The 19,305-nt window shown below is 44.6% G+C and overlaps 1 protein-coding gene across 1 annotated transcript; it reads left to right on the plus strand.

Annotated features, from left to right (window-relative positions):
• Positions 1–676: 676 nt before the first annotated feature.
• Positions 677–18,809, plus strand: kcp (kielin cysteine rich BMP regulator). The gene is made up of 46 exons (XM_053427722.1): positions 677–1,432; positions 2,422–2,981; positions 3,250–3,322; positions 3,907–4,211; positions 4,296–4,464; positions 5,745–5,818; positions 5,923–6,016; positions 6,505–6,587; positions 6,663–6,756; positions 6,839–6,918; positions 7,406–7,491; positions 7,623–7,713; positions 7,955–8,054; positions 8,143–8,228; positions 8,367–8,460; positions 8,583–8,732; positions 9,088–9,194; positions 9,275–9,368; positions 9,479–9,652; positions 9,730–9,812; positions 9,898–9,991; positions 10,095–10,277; positions 10,390–10,560; positions 10,671–10,844; positions 10,964–11,046; positions 11,138–11,228; positions 11,309–11,391; positions 11,472–11,645; positions 12,015–12,194; positions 12,316–12,580; positions 12,720–12,802; positions 12,892–12,985; positions 13,057–13,230; positions 13,322–13,404; positions 13,972–14,092; positions 14,184–14,266; positions 14,465–14,564; positions 14,659–14,744; positions 15,195–15,297; positions 15,383–15,525; positions 15,789–15,961; positions 16,387–16,498; positions 16,570–16,671; positions 16,763–16,927; positions 17,006–17,306; positions 18,083–18,809. Exons 1-46 carry the CDS (start codon positions 1,330–1,332, stop codon positions 18,301–18,303), a joined length of 6,342 nt encoding a protein of 2,113 aa, XP_053283697.1. The 5' UTR covers positions 677–1,329; the 3' UTR covers positions 18,304–18,809.
• Positions 18,810–19,305: the final 496 nt, after the last annotated feature.

Here is a 19,305-nt window from a genome sequence, read left to right on the forward strand (position 1 = left end):
GAGGTAGGCAACACCACAGGCCAATCAAACAGCCCATTCCACACAGGAAGGTTTAAAATGGAGACTGCACTCGAGAAACTAACACACAGGGTGTTAGAGCAACTTTATTTAGTTTCTCCAGGAGGCGAATCAGGTTTGTAAAGACTTCACAGTGCCATGCTGCCATCCAGAGGGACCTGGCAACCAATCGAGTGAAGCGAGGAAGTCCTATGGGAAAACTTTTTAATTGTGATTATTACAGACTAACTGGCTGTAATAATCCCAATTACAGCCACATACCCAAGACAAGGGGGTGAGTTTATGTTTGGTTGGTGGACAGATGGTGGGAAGATTCTGAAACAAAGTCAGGTTTTGTTGTCCCATGTGGAAAACAAAGACAGACCCATCTGCTTCAGCCATCAGCAACAACTAGGTGTCCTATCATCATCACCAGCGATTCGATGACACAGAGCTTTTGCTTACGAGGGTGTAGTTCGAGAAACAACAGAGCAGACATGAGCAGGAACAACAACATGAGAGAAGAGCCAGGAGCTGTTGGAGACAGAGGGGAGTGGGTGGAGGGCACAGTGGGATGCACACTGGGACCGAGTCCAAAGCAGTGAAACATGACTACATGTGTTTACCCCCACCATCTTACTCTCTATCTTTCTCTCTCTCTCTCTCTCTGTCTCTGCATACACACAACACACAGACTTGTTGCTGCTCCAGCATGGATGACTCCTCTCCAGTTCTCCACACCAGGTTTTAGCGCATTACCAAAAACAGGGTCCCTGGGAATCAACACTGCTGAACAGTGCCGGGTGGAGATAATTTTTTTCCCCCCCAACATAAAAAAAGAGGGAAAACAGGAGAAGTAAGAGAAGAAGAAGAAGAAGAAAAAAAAAGAGTCCACTCACAGCAGTGGTTCTGAATGAGGCGGAGATAAGAGCCGGTTCCCTCCCCTCCTCATGCGCACTGCACACCTGAACCCTTTTTACGCATTCGTCTTTTTTTCCACTCCTATGGTTAAAGCTAGGTTGTCAATGTTTCACAATTAATCCTCAGACTCTCAAGACTATTTGCCTTTTTGATCTCGGTGTGAAAGTGCGGTGAGGATGTGGCCCCGGGGGGGAATGTAAGTGTGTGTGACTGCAGAGAGTAGTGACGCCCTGCCCGCATCCAGATGTTCCATGTTTCCCCTCTGGAGACAGAGCTCTGCTCACGGAGGAGCGAGGGGGAGATCCTGAAACGCACAAGCCATTGTCCATGGCTCCAGATCGGATTGAAGGAAAAATGAAAGTCATGCTTTTTTTCTGAGCTGGATGTTGGTGCAACTTTTCGCCTGGAGAAATGGAGAGCGGCAAACTGAGGACTCCAATCCTGCTGGGGATACAGTTTCTCTGGGTGTTTGCGCAGACGGTGCAGGGGCAGTCTGGTTCCCATCATGAAAACGGTGAGTTTACAAAACTGTCAATGACTTGTTCAACCTTTGTGCTCTAATGCTATTTGGAGATAAAGTTCATGCACAACTATTTAAACTATTCCAGAAGCCTTGCAGCCTGCTTAAGTGAAAGTGTAGAAGTATTGTACAGAAACGCTGCGAGTTCTTGGTTTATACTGTGTTTAGAAATGCAATGATTATTATTCATAGATTCACCTGCAGGCAGCAGTTTAATGTTCTACTCTCAAGAAATCGAATATGACCCCTTGTAAATGTTTCATTCTGTCGTGTTTAGCCGATTTTAAAGTGTTATTGAACCCTACATATATTTTTCAACTATTATTGAATTACTGATAAATGATCATTACAATGAACTTATAAACATTTGTGCACTAAACTTAAAATATATATATATTGATTCAGACAAAGGTATCAAATGTTACCACTTGACATAGCACAATTCAACATAACACGTTTTACAGCGTAGTTGAGGAAAGAGGAGATCATTTTATTTTGGAAAGAAACTATACTTGCTAAATATCTGTGATTAGGTAGAAATGTATTTTTGAAGAAAGAGGACAAAAGCTTAATTTAGAAATACTTGGATAACATTTAAGTTGGCTTCTTCAGAGCTCATGTTCTTAGTCACTATATGCTTATATAAATGCATGTCCCAAACCAAATCATACCTTTAGTTTCCAGTCACATGTAGTTCAACTATCTTCAGGTTGCATCAGACGCTGTATCTCACCCACTGAGAAGCAGACAGATACTCACTCTATCCATCATACTTACCTGTTGCTGTTGGGTTTGAGGTCAGCGAAGCAGCCACGTGTGACAAGCCTGAAGAATGGCTTCACTCTGCGTCTCACCCTCACAGACACACACTCATTATACCCAAAAGCCCTGCACAGTGTCATCCTCGGTCACACAGAGCGTTACCTCATACTTGTGTGCAGTATGTCCCAAGTCTGACTCTGTGTTTTACTTCTCTCCTATAGTGATTGACCTTCTGGAGGCTCTGAACATGTCCAGCCACATTAGCGGCGTATCCAAACTGCAGAGTCCCAGTGGCGTGATGTACAGGATACGTCCCAGAGCGCCCCACCTCACTCTACCTGCAGAATATTCCCACCTCCTGCACTCTAACCTTCAGGGAAGCATGGGGTTGTACTTCGTGGGGCATCAGTCGTCAGGCTCCAGTGCCACTCTCCTCTCCCTCTCCTCTCCATCCTCACCCATTCTCCAATTCATCTCCTCCACCCTCAACGACACGCTGCGTTTGGACTACCAGGCTGGAGGAGGAGGAGGAGGAGGAGGAGGAAGAAGAGGAGCTCGGGGCCCTGCCAGCTTTCTCTTCCCAGTGAGAAACCCCTTCTCCAGGGAGGAACGGGTACGGCTGGCTGTGAGCCTGGAGCCCGACAGACTGGCTTTTTTTGTGGACTGTCAAGAAGCTGTTGTTGTTTCGATAAAAAGCGAGGAGCGGATCCACCTGGAGCTGCCTCAAAACGTTGTCATCACTCTTGCCAGCACGCCGCGGAGGAAGGACAGCAAATTCAGCGTGAGTTTAGTGATATAGTTCACGACATCTGGCGAAAATATTGGTGCTTCCAATCATGAGTCGCTGCCCCGTTGAATAGCACCACTTGCAGTTCCACATCACAAAATAAGGGAAACATACTATAACTATCCAGGGGACTAAAATATACTCTGTCCTGAATCTGTGTAACTTTTCACATCACATTTCCATATCGTCTTCATCTTTTTAATGTGAATTCAAAGCATACAGGCCAACATGTGAGCATATCTGTTTTTCTTTATGAAAACAGGGATATTTGAAGACAGCTGAGATTTCAATGAAAGCATATTCAAGGCGCCCGTGGGTCTGTGACAATTTTACAGGTAAAGAAACATTCTCTATATCAATCCTGAGTGTACATCTGTTTTTTTAGAAATAATGTGAATATTCCCTCGAAAATAAACATCATCAATCATAGATATTTTCAAAGTTACCTGGAGAGTTGTAATTGACTTTCTAGATATTGTATGTGTGTATGCAGTACATGGACGTCTGTGTGTGCATATCTGTACATCTGTTTACAATAGCATGTTGTGCGGGTTTATCATGTGATCCGAATTTATTCTTCCCCCAGAGGTTTCCTTGTCATTCCCTTTTATATGAACCTGTAAATCACTGATAATATTTTACTTTGCTTATTTCGTCTGGCATCATATACAGCGAGACCCTCAGTGCAGGGACCACCTAGTCTATGTGGATTAGATCATATCTTTTGGCCCTCAGGCAGTAACCCTCCCAAACAGTGTGTTTATTCTACCTCTTTCCTTGTGGATCTTAATCTTCACAGTGTTCTCCTGGGTGTTTGTTCAGGCTCCGAATGTGTTCTTTGATTCATTCAGTAAATATTCAGGAATCTCTTGCTCCTCTCATCAAACACAAACTCTCACACTTTCTTGTTATTTCCCAGATAATCTGCCTGCGTCTAAGCACGCAGTCGCCCAGAGCCCAGATTCTTGGACTGACAGCAGCCGAGGGTTACAGCAGGGTGCTTCCCCCAGTAAATCTCAAACAAGCCACAGGCCAGTGGACCAAACCGCCACTTATCCCCAGGACGTCCAGAGTGACCAGCTGCAGCGAGGTGTCGCCCTGGGGCCTCCGGCTTCTCCTGAAGGAGTAAAGTCTGTTTCCCAGGTCCAGAAGGACGACAGGCTGAAGACGCTGGAGAAGAGGATGGAGGAGATGGCTCGTATGCTGGACATGGTCAAAGCTCAGGTAGTGCGACTTTTCATGAAAAGTGATATGATGTACCATGATATGACATCTTGGAATTGTATCGATATTTTGGTTGTATTGCAGAATGCCGACCTACAATCTCGTGTCAAGTACCTGGAGGGATGTGAGTGTGTGAGGCAGCGATGTGAATGGGAGGGACGTGAAGTGGACGATGGCCACCGCTGGCAAATTGACCTCAGCAATGTTTGCACTTGCACGTCTGGAAAGGTCACATGTCAATCTAACATCAGAGGTAAAGAGGACTCAGCTTTTGTGTTTGTCTTTGTCTTTATTGCCCTTTCCTCCTGTTTTCTTTCTACCCGTCTCTTCTCACACTCACACTTACAAAATCCCTTATAATTGTAATATAATCCATGTGAATGTTTTCTAGTTATTTGAGGAGACTTTCCACAGCTTGATGTGAAGCAACATGTGGGACTAGCGTTGTTGGATGTTGGACTGGCCTCAGTGGGGATTCCCAGTGTCTCTCTGTGTCTCTCTAACGTCCTCGCTCCCAGAGGGTTATGTAATCATCACTCTGCTCAGCTTATCGTGCACATTTTCACCATCAATGTAATAAACATGTCCCCCACTGTCTCCTCTCTCACCCCCTACGACCGCCCTCTCCGTCACTGTCTCTGCCATTTTCATTCATCTCTGTCTTAATTGTTTCTGCATGTAGGCCAGAAGACTCCGACGGCTCCCAGCTGATATACACTCGCACTTTGATCTCATGCATGCTTGGCTTGCTAGAGGAAATGCCTGTTGGCTGCTGGCACAGTAGGCAGCCTCTCCTGCCTCTCTCTCTCTCTCTCTCTCTCTCTCACCCTGTGATTATAACCCATTATAACTCTCTCACACACTCAAACACATTGTCTCTGTCCTCGTCATTAAAATAAGGATCTCCTGAAAAGTTCAAGTGGAGATACTATTTGATAAGCTCACTGAAAGTGTTTGATGAAAACCAAATTGGCAAGAGTTGATTTTTCAGAGATCGGTAATGTAAACTCCTTTTTTTTTTTAGCAAGATAAGTAAAACAGCCACAGACCGGAGGAAGTCGTTAGCGCCATCGTCCAGAGGGAATCCCCCGGAGGGAAACCTCTTCCCCCTTTTCCAATTTTTCCTCTACTTGTTTCCAACTGTAAATCTCCCTTATTTTTAATAGACTCGCCAGTGGTAGTCGTTAAAAGGGTTACAGGCACTTCTGGTTATAGTTATGCACCGTTAAAATTTAGTGTGAGAGAACGAGCATGTGTACAGTGTATTATATCAAAACAACGCTCCTCTGTCGTTACTGGAGAGAGAGAACAGAGCCAGATGTTCCTCCAGTGACCGAGAGAGAAAAGGTGAAGAACATCTGCATTCGTGGAAAGAGCGCGTAGAGGACAAGACCACCTGCAATGAAACAAAAACATATTTATTCTTCTTTTATTGATCAGGATACACTCTTAGATTATTACCTGGACTATGCAAACGTACACACTGAGAAGATAAAAAATGTGGGTGCACTTAAGATTTTGTCTCTTATTCAGGATGTGAGCTGGACGGCACAATTCATAATGTGTCCTACAGCACTCTGGATGGCTGTCAGACATGTACGTGTAAGGTAAGTATTTTACACGCACGTGACAGCCATTTTTATTGAGCCTTAACAACTCTTCTGGTATTTTTTTACTATGTCTCACCTGTTCCCCCCTCTTTTGGCCACAGGGTGGTACCAGGGAGTGCTCTCCTCGGCCCTGCCCCTCACTGGACTGCACACAGAAAGAGACTGTACCTGGAGACTGCTGCCCGCAATGCAAAAGTAAGAATAAAAAAATATATATAAATCAATTTCGCGTAGTATTTTTTTTTAATTTAATTAAATTTAAAAAAGAAAAAAAATTATAAATAAAAGAAAATAAATGAAAAGTACATTTTAACCACTTTCTAATTTACTGCAAATTTTGGTTAGAATTTGAGCATGCTAGAGCCCTCAAAAAGTCAATTAATTTGCCTGAAAAATTATAATAATAATCCTTACAATTTCAATAGGGCCTCACTGTCTGTCAGTGCCTGTCAGTGCTCGGGCCCTAATAATTAAAACACATGCATACAGAAGATAAAGCTAAATGGCTAAGGAGTATGGATTTATATTCATGCAATTAATACAATAAACAGCAGAAAGAAAATGGGTTCATTTTTCCCAAGACGGAGGTTTTTCTCTTCTATTTCTTGTGTTGTTAAATTTAATTTGAAAGACTTAAGTTCCACAATGACAGTTAAGTAATCGGATACAACATTTGTTTGCAGGCTGCATCCATACTGGTGTCCGTTATGATCACAAAGCCAAGTGGAGACCAGAAGAGAGCCCCTGTGACGTCTGCACCTGTCTGGTGAGCTGAATGATAATCATCCACTTAGGTTCTCATCTCTTCATATCCAGTGACATTTATCTGTCTTCTCTCCAGGAGGGTCGTGTTCACTGTGAGAAGGAGCAGTGCCGCACACCTTGTAAAAACCCAGCTGCTCCACCGCCAAATACCTGCTGTCCGGTCTGTCAGGGTGGGTTTGATTCATTCACCCGAGCAGTGTGAGTGTGTGATGGACTGCAGAGAAACAGCTTGTGCTCATGTGTGTCTCTCAGGCTGTAGCGAGAATGGTCACGACTTCCCCAACGGTGCCGCGATTCCTACAGGAGACCGCTGTCAAGAGTGTACTTGTGTGGTAAGTGTACGTGTACACCAAAGACTGTGTAAAGATGGAAGACACAACTCCACTTCCTCCCATTATCCAGAAATGAAGTCAAAATACAAACTTTGCCCTCTTGCACATGAGGAGAGATCCTGCTGATACATGCTCACCAGTAGATAGTCAATGACATTTAAATCTGTTTCTGTAGCTTTAAATAACTAATTAAAACCAAACCTTAAAAGCGAGAGCACGCTGACATACTTTAGTTTGATCATTACTACTGTAAATGACAGAAAACATCTCATGTGTACTTGGATTTTTTTTCCATGTCCCTTCCACTAACATGGAGGATGCAGGATTTATGAACTGTCGTGCAGCCGGCCATAAGTGGGTTGATCGAGACATCTTGGGGAGCTGACACGTCTTCTATCTGTATATGCAGTCTGTGGTGTAGATCAGTTGTGAATAATTTATTATTGAGTACATCTGTGTTTGAATCTGTTTCTGCTTTATTTACAAGAATGGAAATGTGGCGTGTTCCCCTCTTCCCTGTCCTGCTCTGTCCTGTCGAAACCCTGTACATCGTGCTGGAGACTGCTGCCCACGGTATCAAACCTGCCTCATCTCACCCATGTCACATTCAAACCTGCAGCTGTTCCATCTCACCCAAAGATGAATGTTGGGATGCAGACAAAAGATTTAGAGTTTTTTGTTGTGTTTGATTTGAAACTCTGTAGGTGTGAGCAGTGTGAATATGAGTCCAAGGTGTATGTGGACGGACAGACGTTCCCCTCCAGGAGAGACCCCTGCCTCCGCTGCTACTGCTCTGTGAGTTCAGTTTGGCAAAGCTGTGGTGGTTTCACGGTTAGGTGAACTTCACGTGACTGGATTTGGCGAGATTCCACGACCCACATGTTGAAAGAAAACCAGTCAAAAATCATTTCTAATAATCTGTGAAAATGTGATTAAGGGTTAAAAATGAGGCTGTTTTTTTGAAATCTTTGACAGTGGATGAACGTTGGCTGCATCAGGTTGAAGCACCTAATCCCATCTTGTCTCCATCTGTCAGGCAGGCGAAGTGTCCTGTGAACGTTTGGACTCATCGTGTCCGACACCGCGCTGCAATCATCCAGCTAAGCACAAGGGAGAGTGTTGTCCCACATGTGATGGTTTGTGTATCTAATGGCATTTCATCTTTCATTTTCGTCTTTTACTGCTCAAGCTGAAACCTGATCAGGTTGTGTGTTTTTCCTGCAGTCTGTGAATATGACAGGAGGGTGTATGCTCATGGGGAAGTGTTCACCCCTGCAGGGAGTGGACCGTGTCTACAGTGCAGGTGTAAGGTAAGCTCTAAAATAAAGTATCGAAAAGTCTAGATTAAATGATTCCACTCTGCATTAAACTAAATTGTACTTACACATTTTTCACTGCAGCTAACTTTCCCTCATATGTCTGTATTATCTTATAAATGTATCTGTAAGGGTGGCAATGTCATTTGCCATGAAGAGAAGTGTCCTCCTGTCCAGTGTTCCAACCCCATAATAGACCCACAACACTGCTGTCCGATCTGCAAAGGTATTACTCTGCACACACACAGACACACACACACACACAGACACACACACACACAGACACACACACACACTCGGCTTCAATTCTTATCTGAACACATGGCGTCTCCTCCTTTCTCATTGTAGCATGTGTGTTGGAGGGGGTGGAATATGACGAAGGCTCCAGCTGGCAACTGGAGAACCGCTGCTCCAGCTGCACCTGTGCGAATGGAGAAACCCGGTGTACACACACACACTGCCCACCCCGCGAGTGCCTGCATCCCACCAAGACCACTGGTAAGACCTGGACCCGGTCCTGAACGCGTCCTGAGATCCCATCACTCAGACCATATTTGGAGGTGGTCTGGGCCACATGTGAAGAACCAGACTCAGCTGAAGCTGTCTGACTCGAATCAAATGTATTTTCCATATGGTGGTTTGTTTGTGGCCACCACTTCAGTATCAACACATGGCCGACCAAAAAATATTGATACTATTCTTAAATACTCACTTTTCTTCATAGCACAGCTGCACATTCATCTCTCTCTCTCTCTCTCTCTCTCTCTCTCTCTCTCTCTCTCTCTCTCTCTCTCTCTCTCTCTCTCTCTGTCAATGTGCACCCTCTGTACATGTGTCCTTTTCCTTGTCTTAGGCTCCTGCTGTGCAACGTGCGAAAGCTGCACCTACAATCATCGTATCTACAGTGAGGGCCAGAGGTTTGCGACCCCCGAGCAGCCCTGCCACATCTGCACCTGTCAGGTGAGCGTGTCTCTATTCACCAACCCGCTGCTCTACTCTGTTAAACCTCAGACCTGCTGACAGCTTCTCCTTCTCCTCAGCACGGGACTGTGGCATGTGAGAGGAGACCTTGTCCTCCAGTCAACTGCTCCAACTCGTACACACCACCCGGAGAGTGCTGCGCTAAATGTCCAGGTACACAAAGTCGTGACATGATCGTGATTCATGTTGTACATTGTACATTATCCTCATCAACTATCCTCAGTCGGCTCGGTCACACTTCTGTGTATTTGCATCTTTTCTAGACTGCTCCTTTGAAAACCGTGTTTTTGTGGATGGACAAGTTTTCCTCAATCCCCTCAGTGTGTGTGAGGAGTGTGAGTGTGTGAGCGGCAGGATCGACTGCCACCAAGCACAATGCCCTCAGCCGCACTGTAACGCGCCTCGACCTGGAACCTGCTGTCAGAACAACTGCAATGGTGAGGCTGTGTTATTTCATCATCACGAACACTCAATGCATTTCACCCAATCTCACAGTTTCCCAATCTGCCATCAGGCTGCACCCATGCTGGGAAAGAGTATCCCAACGGTCTGGAGTTTCCTCATCCCACTGACACGTGCAGGACATGCAGCTGCATCGTAAGAATACTGAGCCTCACACCATGACTTGTCCCCCTGTGTTGCTGCGGGTTTTCATTGTTATCTTATGTTATGTTTGTTACAGAATGGGAATGTCCAGTGTCTGAAGAAGAGGTGTCGACCACTGCTGTGCTCACACCCGAATGTGATACCAGGAGACTGCTGCCCCCAGTGTCCAGGTAAGGCTGTGCAAGAGAGAACAAAAATCAGGAGGAGTAACAGTGGAGGAAAGAAGCTCATGACGGCACACAACACTCATTCTTTTCCCTGATGCCCCCTCAGCTCCTCCATCAGACTGTGTGTTTGAACAACGGACCTACAGACACACCGAGCGTTTTTACCACCCGACTGACAACTGTCGATCATGTGGCTGCACCAACGGGACAGTTCACTGTCAGCGCAAGCCCTGCCCCTTCACAGCGTGTTCCCACCCCATCACACAAGAGTGCTGCCGGACCTGCGAAGGTACAACCTCACGAGTCCTGTCGGGAAACTTGAAGACGAAGCAGTTTAGATTGTTCCTAAGAGACTGCACATTCAGTCTGAGCATGTTTCCATAACTCGCTCCCTCTCGCAGGCTGTTTACATGAGAGTCGAGAGCGAGCCAACGGGGAGACGTGGGTCGAAGCGTCAGACCCCTGCTCTGAATGTTTGTGCCGTGAGGGATCTGTCCGCTGTGAGAGAAAACGCTGTCCACCCTCCAACTGTAACCACCCAGTCCGGAGGCAGTGCTGCATGTCCTGTGACGGTGAGCATTTGAAACACTTGACTACAACGTTACTTTCAACAAAATACCCCAGTTACTGAAGTTTTTAATTCATCTCAAAAACATGTCGGCCTCGAATCTTCAACTTGCAGGGTGCATGTTTCACGGTAAAGAATATCCCGATGGCACTGAGTTTCCCGATGACCAAGACCCTTGTAGTGTGTGTTACTGCTACGGAGGGGAGGTCGTCTGCTCCAAGCTGCCCTGTTATGGAGATTGTAGCCACCCATATAACCCCCCCGGACAATGCTGTGCAGAATGTGACCGTACGTAAAGGCAAAGCCAGACACATTCCTAGTTCAGGATTCACTTGATTCACACGCTTTGTGTCTTCATCATCTCCATGATCACAACACGACTAAATGAACCTGTCTCTGTTGAAAAGGCTGCCTCTATAACAGTGTGGTCCTGACCAATGGGCAGACGATCCCTGACCCAGGGAACCTCTGCTCTGAGTGTACCTGCCAGGTAGCAGCAATATACACACACACACACATTCACATACACATTCCTGCTGGTTAATCTCTCAAAACAACATGTCTCGCTTATTCACTTGCAGAGGGGTTCAGTGCGCTGCCTGAAGAAAACGTGTCCAGCAGCTCTGTGTCCTCACCCCGTCACCAGCCCATGTGGCTGCCCGGTCTGTGACGGTACGTTATCACTGCAGATGTAACAAAGACGCATGCATGTGCAGATTGTGTGAATAACTCAGGCTGTCTTTTGTTCTTAGGTTGTCATTTCCAAGGTGTCTCGCATGTTGACGGTCAGGTTCTCCCCGGAGGAGAGAAAGGCTGCGAGGAATGCACCTGCTCAGTGAGTGAGACCCTTTAACCTTTTGACCTGTGCACCATCGCATCTTCACGTCATCTGGTTTATTTTTCATCCCTCCATAGAGAGGCGAGGTGGTGTGTGTGCAGAGAAGATGCCCAGCTGTGTCATGTCCACACCCAGCTCTGGACGGATGTGCCTGTGGAGTGTGTGATGGATGCAGCTTTAACGGACGGGAGTGTTTTAGCGGAGAACGATTCCAACACCCTACAGACCCCTGTCAGCTCTGCTCCTGTCTGGTACATAATATATACTATATTACACATTATTATGAAACCCAATAAGAGCTGTGGACACAACACGTTACAAGTGTGTTTTAGGAAATTGTGTATTTTATTTATTTGACTTTAATTCGATTTTTTGCATGATCCACTTTTCTGCTTCTGATTGGAATGTCCAGTGTGTTTCACAAGAGATTTGCTTTGTGTGAATTACTTCATACTCTATGACTTCCACTGGAGCAGACAAGGAGCACAACATAGTGACTTGTGGAGAAAGGTTTTTGGTGGAGTTTCCCTTTAAACCCACAAAATCCTGAAAATGGATGGATAAATCCAAATTACCACTCCACTATTCATTCTGAAGCCGACATGTGTCTTTATGTGTAGAACGGAGGTGTGGTGTGTGCACGTGCATCTTGTCCAAGCGTTGCCTGCATGCGTCCGGTGACTCCTCCTGGAGAGTGCTGCCCCGTCTGCACCGGCGTATGTCAGCATCAAGGGAGAGAGTATCAGTCCGGCTCCACCTTCTCTTCACCCTCTGACCCCTGCTCCTCCTGCTCCTGTCTGGTCAGTCTGACAATTCTGACTGTATGAAAAATAAAAAAAACATCTGAATGGCGAATGCACATGGTTTGATTTAGTCCATCCTTTCAGCCGTTCTCTTTTCCCACCTTCTTCCCCTGAGCAGAACGAGGTGGTGACCTGTCAGAGGAGACCTTGTCCAGTCCGGTGCTCTCACCCGGTCCCTTCAGAAAGCTGCTGCCCCGTCTGTGACTCCTGCCTGTACGAGGGTGTCGTGCACTCTCACAGTCACACCTTCACGGCCTCCTCGAACCCCTGCCAGCGCTGCACATGTGTCAGAGGCACCGTCACTTGTGTGCCGCTCGTCTGCCCGTCGACGCCCTGCGCTCGACCCGTTACCAAACCAGGACAGTGCTGCCCTGAGTGCACAGGTAATTTTTGGAACTGTTGGTGTAAATGGTAAAAAACTGATACGACAATCCAGGAACATACTATTTTTCTTTTTCTGTCCGTACAGTAATTCAGGAAATCTTCTAACTTCTTTCTTTCTGTCTTGGTGTTTGGTCTCAGTGTGTGTGCTGGATGGGAAGGAGTTCAGCGACGGCCAAGCATGGACCCTGAGTTCAAACCGCTGCTCCAGCTGCACCTGCCAGGTCTGACCTCCTTTGTGAAGCTCTTTCCTTTTCTCTCTGTATTTTCACCGTCTCCTGTCTTCAGGTGCTAATGTGTTTGAGTCTTGCAGGCAGGTGAGGTCCAGTGTTCGTCTCCCCGGTGTCCCAAACTACCATGTATGCATCAGGTGACGGATCCCGGCGCCTGCTGTCCTCGCTGCAGAGGTAAATACTTCCCTGCGGTTGCACTCACAGCTGGAAACAGTTGTTCCTGTGACTGATCTTCCCTCTCGCAGGCTGCACGTACGGAGGAGAGGAGCACACCGAGGGCAGCAGCTGGTTCGCAGACTCCACTCCCTGTATGACGTGCATGTGTGTGGACGGAGTGACCACCTGCTCTGAAGTGCACTGTCTATCTCCCTGTATCAACTTCATCAGCGTGCCCGGGGAGTGCTGCCCCGTGTGTGCTGGTAAGAAAATAAGGATCTGAAGCTCATTGGCTGCATGTTTCATATCAGGGTTTTTTTCTATTTGATGAACTTACACAGTGTTTTTGAACAGACTGTGTATTTGAGGGCAGAGTTTACGGCCCAGGGGACAGTTTTCATCCGGCAGACGACCCCTGTCAGATCTGCACTTGTGAGGTATTGAGGCATAAACACCTTCTGACTGGAGACCTGGTTCTTACCTTTAACTTCTTGATTCTGTGAAAGTTTGAAGTTTCTTAATTTGATGTGTTATCAGCCGAAAATTCAATATATGGTCCGATGACATGACTCAAACATTTGTGAAGCTGTAACCAGACATTGTTTTGCATCTTTATTTAATAAAAGCCAACAAAATAAATGAATCATGGAAATATTTTACAAAAAAGAACACTGCTGTAGACGTAAAGACTGTAATTTAGCAATTATTGCTTTTTTATAATGTCATAATGCCATTTCATAATTATGCCATTTATACCATATGATAATGAATAATCTAAATAAGCTTTAGATTGTGTATCTTATGTTATTAGTCGTAAAAGATAATGCATTTCTGCGCTATATAAGGTAATTTTCGGACTTCATAGTGACATCATTCCTATTATGTAACTATAAATTAATTTACAACTGCCTTTCTATTAATTATGAATACAAATTGTTTTTTCAGACCATATTTTTCTTGACCTTAACCTTTGACCTTGGACTGATCATCCGTTTGTATTCCAGGTGATGCCGGACGGAGAGCAGCATCTGAGGTGTTTACGAAAGCAGTGTCCCAGTCTGGTTGACTGTCCCAAGAGCAACATCCTGTTCTCTGGTCCAGACTCCTGCTGTCCTGTCTGTGCACGTCAGTACCACAGGGCAATCACATGATATAATGTGATGAATATTATTCTGCTGTGAACTTGTAATTTATGTGTTGTGTATATTGTGTTCAGAGCCTCTCAGTAACTGCACCTCTGCACTGATTGGGAACGAGGTGTTGGCCACAGATGACCCTTGTTTTACCTGCCACTGCAAGGTGACACAGCAACGACACTTCTCGTGCAATTAACTGAATATGTCAGGAAAACTATAAGGGCATTAAGTGATCAATAGTTTTTTACCAACACTAATCTGCAACTGAAGAACAGAAACAAACCGGACAAACCTCTACAAGAGTTTTAAATGTGATTATTATGATTCTATGCCACGCAGTGATTCCATTTCTTTGATTTAGGACCTGACATGGACCTGCCTCCACCAGCTGTGCGTCCCGGTGACTTGTCCTCTTCGTGAACAGTTCATGTCTCCAGAGTCATGCTGCCCAGTGTGTAAAGGTGAGAGGACCAAGGATTTCTCCCCGTTTCTCTTTTCCTTTTACATTTCTTAGTCTTATTGGCATTAAAACGTTCATAATTGTGTTTCATACAGAGTGTGTGATTGAGGGTCAAGGCAGAGTGGCCAATGGCAGCAGCTGGACAGACAGTGATGACAACTGCGTGACGTGTACCTGTAACGTGAGTCGGATAGAAACACGTACAGCTCTCGGGATTTTTTTTAAATGTCCATTTATACTGGAGGGAGAAGTTAAGAAAAACAACCAGCAAGAGCCTTATCAGGAAAATATTTTGGGAGTAAATGGAAAGAAAATATTGATTTGTGTGGGATTTTCTCTTTGGATATATCTACTGAATATATCATGACTTCAAGCCTTCTTAGAGTCAACATTCAGGACTTGATTCCAATGACCAAACTTGAGCCGAGATTGGTGATAGTTTTTGTATCTATTCCACGGAGCCTCGACAGGTGATATTTCCTTTAGTCTTCCCGCACAAGAGAGATATATACTTTTTAAGAAAAATATATATTTATCCTCTATGCGCGAGATACAAAATATCAGGTACTATTCACACCATCTTCCTCAATCTACCTCTAGAGCCGTGTGTTCTTTTTGTATGTCTCCTCAGTTGGGCTACATTGAATGCAGCATTGAGGAGTGTTTACCTGCAGTTTGTCTGGACGGCCAGAAACCAGTAAAGACTCCAGGGAAATGCTGCCCAGAATGCCCTGGTAATGCTGCAAGCCAGTACAGTGACCATCCCTAACTGTTTGCATGGAGTCTGCTTAACAAGTTGCATACATGTGTGTGTTGTAGCCTCGGGGGTGTCCTGTTTGCACCAGGGGACAGTGTATCACAGTAATGAGCAGTGGGAGGTGGACGAGTGCACCAGCTGTACCTGTGTGTCTGGAGACGTGCACTGTCATAGTGAACGCTGCCCTCCCCTCACCTGTGCAACAGTTAGTATAAGAACCAAACACACACACACACACACACACACACACACACACACACACACACAGTTTTTCATCATAGTTTAAAATGTTATCTCACTATTTTAACCCTTTAGTCTGTACAGAGATATGTTTCCTTAGATTTTGAATTGACACTGAAAACATTTATTTGGCTTCCACTGAGACTCTGGGGTCCATCACGTTACTCAGCCAGTGTGTGTGTGTGTTCGTGTGTGTGTCTGCGTGCCTTTGTGTGTGTTTGCCATCAGGATGAGATGCCAGCAGTTGTGCCAGGTCTTTGCTGTCCTCACTGCCTTCCTCGTCCGGCCACCTGCATCGCCTTCGGTGACCCTCATTATCGCACCTTCGATGGCCGCATGCTGCACTTCCAGGGAGCGTGCACGTACGTCCTGGCACAGGACTGTGAGGATGGAGACTTCAGGTGAGAGGGTCTGCACAGTTACACAAGCAAGGGGTGTAAGGAGTAGGCAGTAGAAGGCCGTAACCGGTGATGAGAGGTCAGAAGTAGACGTTGGTTTTAAATGGTCTTACAACTTTTGAATAAGTGTCACAAGCCATTTACAGACATCACCTCGGGTCCGACTTTAATGAATGCAGCAGGATATTCTGAGCTCAGGCGTAGTCACACAAACACAGAAAAAGAGAGAGAAACACGTTATCTGGGAGTTCACAAACCGGAAAACCTATTGTCTTCAAGTCCTCCACCAACATCCTATTTCATGTGGAAAAGTCCACTAGAGGAAATAACAAGCAGTTCCCTCTGACTTTCACTGAAGAAACACGTTTTATAATATAAATAGAAAAATAAGTTATTAATGTGAAACTTAAAGTCTCTTCTTTGTGCAGCGTTCACGTGACCAACGATGATCGTGGACGTAAAGGAGTGTCCTGGACTAAAGAGGTCACCGTGTTTATTGGAGACGTTGCAGTGCAGCTACTTCAGGATTGGGTTGTGAAGGTTTGTGTGCGCAACAACTGCAAATAAGTCTGTGTGTTTGCATCCACTCAGTCCGTTTTTTTTACTTTCAGGTCGATGATGAAGTTGTGAGTTTGCCGTTCCTCAGAGAACCGTACATCTACGTCGAACGACAAACCAACACCATCTTACTCAACACAAACATCGGCCTGAAGGTACACACTGTTCCATCTCATCTTACTTTGACTCTTTGGATAATATGTTTTCTGATATATTACGACTTCGTCACACTAACACACCCTGTAGGTGCTGTGGAGTGGCCGTTCACACCTGGAAGTGAGCGTGCCGGGCTCCTATAAGGGCCACACCTGTGGTCTCTGTGGAAACTTCAACAACTACTACCAGGATGACCTCCGAATGCCCAGCGGACAACTCAGCCTATCAGAGTCTGGCTTTGGCAACAGCTGGATGGTAAAACCCACACATCGCAGAAAGAGAACGACTGAATGAAAGCCTCAAGTTTATCAATCAACGTTTTTTTTATTTTAGGTGGAGAACGGTAGCCGCTCCCTCTCAACCTGTCGACCCGGTGAAGACGTTGACCCCTGTAAGGACGCAGGTTACCAGGCCAAGAAGGGCGCTAATGCTCGCTGTAAGGTGTTGAAGTCGGCCGTCTTTAAGCCCTGCCATCGCGTGGTGCCTCCTGAGCCGTGGTACGGAGCCTGCGTGTACGATCTCTGTGCCTGCGGGGCCAACGGGGATGAGTGTCTGTGCGACGCCCTGGAGGCCTACAGCAGTCGGTGCAGGGAGGCCGGGGTTGTCCTGAAGTGGAGGAGCCCGTCGCTGTGTGGTGAGAGAAATGTGTGGTGGAAGAAAACCAGCAGAAAACATGTTTCAGATTCTTACTTTATTGGAGTGGGCGACTTTATGAAAACAATTAATCAGCCAAAGAGCCAAGATTTAACATGTTTGTCACACCAGTTGTAAAATTATAATTTTGTGAAAAAAATTATAATATAAAATAAACAAAAATATAAAGAATAGACAAAAATATAAGCGGGCACAAATCTCACACACCAAAAATACAAAAACACAGCAAAAGGGCTAAAAACAAACTTACAAGAAATATGACATACTGTACATAGAAACATAATGTGACTTTTTGAGATCTAAACTATGATAATAGATTTAGATATCTATGATAATAAATGGTAAACAATTTAATTGTTTCCTTATTAACTCTGTACTGTATCATCTTATCAAGAAAAAGATTTTAAACCCAGTTTTCAGGGCTTTTTCAGGAAAATGTGTTTATTGCTGACAACAAACTAATCTACTGAATAACATTGAAGAATTACGAAGATAAACCTGTGAGTTTTTACATTGAAATAAAAGTCATAACAGATTTTTTTTATATCTATCTCAAAGAAAGTCCACCTGCTCCTATTTAAACTGCTGTGTAAAAACAGGGATGCTCTCTTCACAATGCTACTGGCAGGAGATGTTTTAACAATCTGCTGACTCCTGCTGAGCCCCAGTAAAGGTCATCACGCTCTTTAAACCATAATGGATGCACAGTGTCTCCAGTCCCTCTCACAGTTTTATTCCCGTGTCTGTCTCTCACAGCTGTGGGCTGTCCGGTGGAGAGGGGCTTTGTGTTTGACGAGTGTGGCCCTCCGTGTCCCGTCACCTGCTTTAACCTCGACGTACCACTAGGGGTTATAGAGAGCCACTGCTTCAAGCCCTGCGTCCCAGGCTGCCAGTGTCCTGCCGGTCTGGTTCTGCACAACAACCACTGCATACAGCCTGAAAAGTGCCCCAAGATCATTCACGGCAAACACACATGATGCTTGAACTGCTACACAAACTAACTTGTATACACACACACCCACACACACACACAGACGCATACACACGCAATGCCATGCTATGGTTATCTGCAATCTACTCACGGACTGCATCAGCCTTTGGTCACTGAAGTTTGAAATGGAAGACAACCCCAGAGGTGAAATCCTGCCACGACCTCTGGATTCTACACTTGAGTGTATAACTGAATCCTTGATGTTTATATTAACATTTATATATATGAATCTGTAGCACTGAATATTTATATAACAAAGCAGTTTGTTTAATTCATTTCAAATGTCACTTGTTATTTGGTATTATTCCTGTATCACACATTAGTGAAATATTAGATTGTTTAACATTTTTATTTACAGTCCAAAGAGCATTTGTTTACTGTTCAGGTTAATTTTAGCCTGTGTGATATTGACTGTTTATACAATAAACCACATGACCTCAGGTGTTCCTTTATTTTCCCTCTCAATTCTAAAATAAACAAAGGTTTCTCCAATGTTTCTGTTGTTTCATTTTATATTTATTTATTTATTTTTCAATTCTAAGACAGAAATAAGAAATCGACAGTTTCTCAATAATTTATTAGTAGGTTACCTGCAACGAAATTAGTAAAATGATAGAAAAAAAGAATTGTAAAATGATATAGACATAGTCTTTCATTATGAAATTACTAATTAATTAAAGGGTTATAGTGAGTACAGCAGACGGACATATACAAATGTGAAAAAGGTCTAAAGTTGAGCCGATATGAAGAGTAATGATTTAATTAATGTTGTAGTTCTTTTAAAAGTTCTTTCTAAAAGTTTTAGACAGAACTCTTTCTCCCCATAGACAATACACTGAGGTATTTTATCCTGTTAAATTTTATTTTATGTCTTAATCTGCTTTTTATATTCAATTTGATGTTTACGTGTTTCATTATACATTTTTGAACTGCTTTTATGTGACGCACTTACTTACTTAGTATTTATTATCATTATTATTATTGTTTG

This window comes from Pleuronectes platessa, chromosome 7 (assembly GCF_947347685.1).
Source record: "Pleuronectes platessa chromosome 7, fPlePla1.1, whole genome shotgun sequence".
In the NCBI taxonomy this organism is placed as follows: Eukaryota; Metazoa; Chordata; class Actinopteri; order Pleuronectiformes; family Pleuronectidae; genus Pleuronectes; species Pleuronectes platessa.

Bases quoted from the DNA above. Each gene is read 5' to 3' on its own strand.
- kcp (XM_053427722.1), top strand. From the start codon at position 1,330: ATGGAGAGCGGCAAACTGAGGACTCCAATCCTGCTGGGGATACAGTTT. The intron at 9,653-9,729 runs GTGAGGCTGTGT...ATCTGCCATCAG, and splicing joins CTGTCAGAACAACTGCAATG to GCTGCACCCATGCTGGGAAA. The intron at 9,813-9,897 runs GTAAGAATACTG...TGTTTGTTACAG, and splicing joins GCAGGACATGCAGCTGCATC to AATGGGAATGTCCAGTGTCT.